Source organism: Notothenia rossii (assembly GCF_949606895.1).
Source record: "Notothenia rossii genome assembly, chromosome: 7".
Classification (NCBI taxonomy): domain Eukaryota; kingdom Metazoa; phylum Chordata; class Actinopteri; order Perciformes; family Nototheniidae; genus Notothenia; species Notothenia rossii.
Window position 1 is genome coordinate 80,689,857 of NC_136905.1, and position 7,500 is coordinate 80,697,356.

The window sequence follows — 7,500 nt, forward strand, 5'->3', positions numbered from 1 at the left end:
CTGCACCACGTCTTTTTGTCCGGTCGGGTCTTGGAATACCAGAAGCTGTGTGGTTCATAAAAACATTTTCTTACTCAATATCTTACCCTAAGCCTATCCCTATCCCTTTTATTTTAAATTGTATAATCTCTGAGTTTTTTTGCCGTCCGCGAGGAAAAGAAATGGGGCTCAGAGCCTCAGAATACTGAAATCTGTATTTTTAAAAATATTTGTTTCCTTCTAATTTGTGGTTATTTGGTGCAGGCACGAAACAAACCAATAGAAATACATTGCTTCTAAAATCGTTCTGTGTCAGAATACTAAAATCTGTATTTTTTTTGGTCTATTTTTCCTTCTAATTTGTTATTATTTACATTGCTTTTAAAATCGTTCTGTGTGACACGAAAAAAAGGGGGAAATCGTGTTGGTGAACACGAATCAATAGATTAATTTTGTGACTATAACACGAAATGCCGTGAGACTGTGTTGCCATATTGCAAAAATAGTTGTTATTATTATATATATTTTATTAATGTATCATTTTAATTATAATATATGTTTTAACTGTATTTATTTTTCTTTTATTTATTTTGTATTTTTTCACCTCTTTTTTTATATGTATTTAAACCTGTTTTATGTGTCAAGAATATGTGTTATCTTTTAAAATAAAGTTTTAAAAAAATGTGTTTTATTAAAAACATAATTCACAAAAATACACAGAAATGTATGTTGTTTTTTACTGAGTGTTGTTTTTGTATTTAATCAGGACTTTTTTTTTTTTTATCTGCAACGAAAAGCAGAATAAGTCCCCTTTAATATTCTTTGACTCTAAACAGAATTGGTTGAATTTGAATGAAAAACAAATAAAAACATTTTATTTTTCTGACATTTTGAATCCCCAATGCTGATCAATTATTTGTTAAATAATCATTTGTTGAAGCGGTTAAAAAAACAAACATGATATTGATGATTTCATTAAACTGTGTGGCACTTGAATGAAAACACTTCCGGTCGCTTTGCAGATTAAAAACCAGTCTGTCTTGTTCGTGTCGTTAATACTGTCACACACGTTTCTCCTGTAATACTGTAATGACATCAAAAATATACAAAAATACACGTGAGGACATTTCAGGCGCATTATGAGAGATAAAGAAACAGATTCCAGTTTTAAATGAAGAAGACGAGGAGTTTGTTCTGGCCTCCGTTTGAAGTGTTGGATTACAGGGAAGCTTTGTGAGGAATCGTGTCGAGACTCGCACGAACCAACCCGACCTCATTCCTCTCCGGGAGCTTTACCCCGGGATGAAAACACGTTTAAATCCGAGTCTTTTTCACGTTTAAAAAGCAGAAGAACTGGCTCCAAGTGAACAGAGAGTCGATGGAGGAGTGATTGTCGAGGCTCATGCATAGTTAGAGGAAGGCACGTCGGTGTGTGTGCAGATTCAATGTGTTTAATCCCGGCTGCACACTGAGGAGACTTCCTGTCTTTGGTTTGAAGCGCTGAGAGATTTTTCTGCACATAAAATGTCTTCCCGTGTCCACAGACAGTCTTTTCGTGGGAACACGGAGCTGGATTTAAATGTTGAAATGTTGTTTGTTCACCAAAAAGAAGACGCTTGCTCTCACAATTTCTCATGTATTAATGAAGTGGTGTTTGCTGTTTCAAACAAGCCCTTAGATTCCTCCTCTGTTCTAACGTATCTTTGTTTTTTCATTGCATCTTGGGTCATTGTTTTTCATTTAAGTATTTATGTTTTGTGTTCGGCGTCACTTCTTTTATTCCTCCGTCTTTTCGTCCTGGAAACTCTCCTCTGGTTCCCTGAGGCTGAGCGTTACCTAGGGATGCTCCGATCGATCGGCCGATACTCACTCTCTGCCGATCGATCGGCGCTCTCTAAAAATGCCGATCGTGAGAACCGATCGCATGACGTACAATGATGACGTACAATGATGACGTACAATGATGACGTACAACGATGACGTAAAATACATGATACTTTTCTCTGTGCGGCAAAACAAGCTCGCCAAAATGGCTTCACCGGTCTGGCGGTATTTCAAGGTGTCCAAAAATGACAATAAAATAGCGGTATGCAACAAGTGTGAAGCAGAAATCCTGCAGCTCCGCCCGCTGTGACGGACCGGTGAGCAGAGCAACACACACTAAGATTTAGACCTAACACACTTAGCTATTTGATCTACCTCTGGAACAAGATGAACTAGCTACACTAGTTATAAATATATTTATTCTTCACTGTCGGGTCACTCAGTCATTACTGGATCAGTGAGCTGCACAAGACGATACTGACAGGCTGTCAGGAGAGGGAGAGAGGGAGAGAGGGAGAGAGGGAGAGAGAACCCTTCTGTTAATTTCTCCTGTGTTATTCTCCAAAGTTAATGTAAACTTGAATAATGTACTTCATTTGAATGTAATTATGTTGGTTGTTGTTTGTGGAAGCGCCAGTGAATGAGCTCCATTAACTGAGTTTTAAACATCACTTTAAATGGAAGATCCCCACAGGCCCCGCCCACTCGATCGGTATTGGCCGATACTGATTCGGCGATCGGCCCCAAAATTGGCGATCGGAGCGTCCCTAGCGTTAACTCCTCCGTTACGACACAAACTCAACACTTTGCTTCGATGAAGACAAACCAAACAAGCCTCTCTTCCAATTACCAGTCTGACATCAAGAGGGCTTTTCTGAAAAGTGGACATATTTCCCGGAAAAGACGCTGGGTGCAGAGGCCGTCATGGCGCTCTCCTCTTTAGAAGAGAAGTGAACATACTGGTCCTTAAAACCAGCTTGGAAGAACATGGATGTTTTTCAGATCCTCTCTCAGGGAGCAGCTCCGGTTAGAGACGTCTTTAAGATCTCTTTCCGCCTCCATGTTTGTTTGTTACTCCATGTTGGTGTGACTTTATCCTGGAAACTCTCCTCAATGGAAACAGTCTCTCTGAAGCAGGAGGTGTGGTTCGGTGTTTAGATTTCTGAAGATTTAGTTTCCTCTCAGGCAGCAGCTCCAGTTTTAGACGTCTCCTTCCTCCCTCCTTTCTTCTGGAAACTCTCCTCTTATTAAAAAACGACTTTAAAAAGAGGAATGACGCTCTGTGGACTCCGTTGAGTTTAGAGCTTTTCGGCGTCCATCTTTGTTTGTTATTCGTGGTTATTCCTTTGTCTTTTTGTCCTGGAAACTCTCTCCTCCACAGAAACAGAAACAGTCTCTCTCTGGTCACTGAAGGAGGAGGTGTTGTTCAGTTTGGAGGAGACAGATTTGAGTAAAAAAGTTTCCTCTCTCCGGGAGCAGCTCGGGGTAAAGACGTCATCCATTTTGTTTGTTATCCGTGGTTATTCCTTTGTCTTTCTGTCCTTGAACAACAGAAACAGACGCTCTGTGGAACTCTATTCTCGTTAACACCAGTTTGGAGGAGACAGATTTCAATACAAATGTTTTTTTAAATCAGATCCCTTTAGATCCTCTCGCAGGGAGCAGCTCCGGGTAAAGACGTCTCTTTCTGCCTCCATCTTTGTTTTATCCGTGGCTATTCCTTTGTCTTTTCGTCCTGGAAACGCTCCTCTGGAAACACCAGAAACAGACGATGTGGTTCAGTTCGGAGGAGACAGAGTTGAATACAAAAGTGAATCGCTTCAGCTCCGGTTAGAGACGTCTTTAAGATCTCTTTCCGCCTCCATGTTTGTTTGTTACTCCTGAAGGGAACGCCATCTTTTTGTCAGTTTATTAAAGACGTCTCCTCTCGGCCTCCATGTTTGTTTCTCAGTCCTCCATGTTTTCCTCACACCACGAACTCGGGCACCTCCTCGTTGCTGAGGTCCAGGCTGAAGTACTTGTTGGTCCTCTTGATGGGGAAGGGGTTCTCTTGCTGTTGTTGTTGTTGTTGTTGTTGTTGTTGTTCCCCCGCCATCAGACCGGCCCTCTGCTCGGCCAGGCCCTGATAGGCTCCGCCCCCGACCCCCCCGCCACCATCACTGAGCTCCTGGGCGCAGCCAAAGGTGTAACTGTGGGCGGAGTCTTGGCATAGCTCCGCCCACTGCAGCATCTCCTTCTGATGCAGCCGCACGTCGTCCAGAGACTGGGAGTGACGGTCCGAGGAGGAGGAGGGGGGCTTCCTGCAGGAGGACGTCTGCAGGGGGGAGAGAGGATACATATTACATTAACATAAAGTCATGCAGGCTCGATGCTCTGTCCTCAGTGTATATTGTATAGTTTATTGCAGTAGTATTGCAGTAGTATTGCAGTAGTATTGCAGTATCTGTGAGTATTACCTGGGGCAGAGACTCGATGCTCTGTTCTCTGTGTATATTGTATATTGTATTGCAGTAGTATTACAGTAGTATTGCAGTATCTGTGAGTATTACCTGGGGCAGAGACTCGATGCTCTGTTCTCTGTGTATATTGTATATTGTATTGCAGTAGTATTACAGTAGTATTGCAGTATCTGTGAGTATTACCTGGGGCAGAGACTCGATGCTCTGTTCTCTGTGTATATTGTATATTGTATTGCAGTAGTATTACAGTAGTATTGCAGTAGTATTACAGTAGTATTGCAGTAGTATTACAGTAGTATTGCAGTAGTATTGCAGTATTATTGCAGTAGTATTACAGTAGTATTGCAGTAGTATTGCAGTAGTATTGCAGTATCTGTGAGTATTACCTGGGGCAGAGACTCGATGCTCTGTCCTCTCATCTTGACGACGGTCTCTGAAGAGCTGGAGGTCGACGAGCTCACTTCCTTCACTATCAGACCTGCAGAAAACAAACAGAGACATTTAAATACACAATAACAACCTTTTGCACGCTACAGTCAACTGAACAACAGTTTAAAATGGAAATAAGTACATGCTTCAACAAAGCAAAAACAACCTCACAGAAACAGTTCAACTTCACACCAAATTCCAGCCTCATTGGGAAAACAGGGTGTTTGTACCTGAGTACCCGTTGGTGTGATCTGGAGACATGGTCAACATGTCCTCAGTGATGTGGATACACAGCTCCTGATCCAGAGCTGACTCGTCAAGCTCCTCGTAATCTTTGGGGTCGTCCACCAGCATCTCGATCTCTGCAACACACAGAATATTAAAAAATCATCCTGGAAAAAATATCTGATAATCTGCACGTTTCTAGAGGCTTTTGTTTTGCAGCTTGATTAGTTTGAGGAGGTGTTGTTGTGTTTTTGAACCATTCCCAGAATGCATCAGGAGTCATGCATCAATTCAACTGTCAAGCTAATTATAAGACTCTAATCTCACACATCATCAAAGTCTTTTCTTGTTGATTAACCACTTTAAAGAGAAAATATTAAAGGTTTTTCACTCCAGACTCCGATTGAATGCGAATAGTTTTTTCTTGGAAATGTAGTGTCGGATTAAAGCGTCAGAGATAGTTCATGTCTCCAAGAGTTTTTCTCCAAAGATAAAAAGTGTTTATTTTTATTAATTTGGGAGTTGTTCTTGTTTATTTGTCAGTTGTATCTTCAGGGTGTATGCAGGAATCCTGAAGTCAAATGTAAGACCTTTTTTAAGACCCTTTCCATACATTTTAAGACCTCATCGCCACTTTGGGTTCTAACCGGTTACCTTGGCGACACACTTTACCTCACATTGACTAGACCCTCCAGAAAAACGCGATTCTGCGATCGCAGAATTTCCCGCATAATCAGCAAAATGCCGCAGATTTTTAAAAGTCCGCATATTTATCAAAAGGCCGCATAATCCCCGCATTTTTCCACACAAAGTTGAGAAAAAAAAAAAAAAAAGTTAACTAGTAACGAGTAGTGATGATGACGCAACGTCATCAGCCCGCGCATCACAGAAGGCAAACACCGTCGTGTGAAGGTGTGGAATTCACACACCAAGATGAACAAATCGAATCCATCACATTTACCCACGAACATTTCAGCTAAAGACCGGGCAAAGCAGTACCCCAATGTCTTGCACAAAAGTGGGGGGAAACTGTTCTGTACCCCGTGCAACTGTGTGTTGGAGCATAAAAGGAAATCGACTGTGAATACCCACTTCGATTCGCTCAAACATTCAAAAATGGTTTCTGCTGCGGACAAGAAAGCCAAGCAACTCACGCTCACAGAGGCTTCAACCTCCAAAACCCTTTCGAGGGTTGCAAGAAACGAGGTGAGTAGCCTACAATATTGAAGCTGGTCAGATAACGAACGAGTAAATGAAAACAGAATGAGGAGGAGGTAGGTGTGTGTGTGAATGTGTGTGTGTGTGTGTGTGTGTGTGTGTGTGTGTGTGTGTGTGTGTGTGTGTGTGTGTGTGTGTGTGTGTGTGTGTGTGTGTGTGTGTGTGTGTGTGTGTGTGTTTGTGTGTGTGTGTGTGTGTGTGTGTGTGTGTGTGTGTGTGTGTGTGTGTGTGTGTGTGTCTTTTCTGTGATGTAGCTTGCTTCTAGTATGCTTGTTTACCCCGTGGACACCCTGATCTTGTTCATTTGTGGGGGGGGGGGGGGTTCTGTGTAAGTTCTTAAGTTTTTCCGTATATATTTGCCAGTATCTTTTCTCTTGTAAATTTCACCTTTTTTCCTGCAAACTTCTGAGTTTCCTCATATTTAGTTTTTCCTTGTAAATAATTGTGTTTTTCTCTTTTGAATTTTTCTTTTCTTTTTCTAGCAAATACTTTTTTCTGAATTAAATGTAAGAGTTGATTTTGGTGATTTTGGTGATTTAGTCTCACCGTCGTCATCCAGGCGCTCCTTGCCGCCGCTCTCGATGCCGGAGGTGTTGGAGCTGCCGTGGCTCGTTGTGGAGGAGCTGCAGGTCCTTAGGGGTCGGTGCTGCCCCCCCGCCCTGCAGCTGTCCTGCCCCCCCGCCCTGAAGCTGTCCGCCTCGATGCCGGAGGTCTGCGAGCTGCCGTGACTCGTGGTTGAGCTTCGGTGGAGGCGTTTGTGGTGCTTCATGCTGCCGGCGCTGCTGCCGCTGGCCCGCGAGCGTTTATCCATCTGATCCATGTCCAGGTCCAGAGCGTCGCTGATGTACGACTCCCGGTACTGCTTCTTATCTGGGAGTCAAGATAATAACACGGTTCAGGATTTAGTCATGTTCATTTATAAAACTTATAAACATTTTGTAAAGCCCTAACTTTCTCTTCAATAACATCCAATCTCCCCAAGTCTTTTTTTATGACAGTTATTTTCTTGTACCACTTCAATCTCAGAGCTAATCAAACTTTTTGTCTCTCTAACTAACCAAGTTATCATCACAGACAATCAAGGTTATTCTATAATTAGACGTGTGGGACCTTATCTCAAGAATATGCACGTTTTTTCTTACTTTTTCTTGTAAATTTAGCAATACAAAAAAATCACAGAAAATCTTTGTTTTTTTGTATATTTGTGAGTTTATTCTTGTATATTTAGCACTTTATTCTAAGACAAAATAAAATGTTATTCTCGTACATTTGTAGCTTAAATCTGTGAGTATGACCCCTGGATCGTCTCCGTTATGTATTTCGTTTCTTACTTATACAGAGTGCTACAAGACCAATCAAGCACATT

The 7,500-nt window shown here is 41.9% G+C and overlaps 1 protein-coding gene across 1 annotated transcript in view; it reads right to left on the minus strand.

The window, feature by feature from the left end:
* Nucleotides 1–6: 6 nt before the first annotated feature.
* Nucleotides 7–7,500, minus strand: part of frmd6 (FERM domain containing 6) — a 42,042-nt gene continuing 34,548 nt past the window's right edge. Inside the window, exons 11-14 of the mRNA XM_079694203.1 lie at nt 6,681–7,004; nt 4,922–5,053; nt 4,649–4,740; nt 7–4,117 (exon numbers count right to left, since the gene is read on the minus strand). Coding sequence (XP_079550329.1) covers nt 3,770–4,117; nt 4,649–4,740; nt 4,922–5,053; nt 6,681–7,004 — 896 coding nt within the window. The 3' untranslated portion in view covers nt 7–3,769. The remainder of the gene's footprint in view (nt 4,118–4,648; nt 4,741–4,921; nt 5,054–6,680; nt 7,005–7,500) is intronic.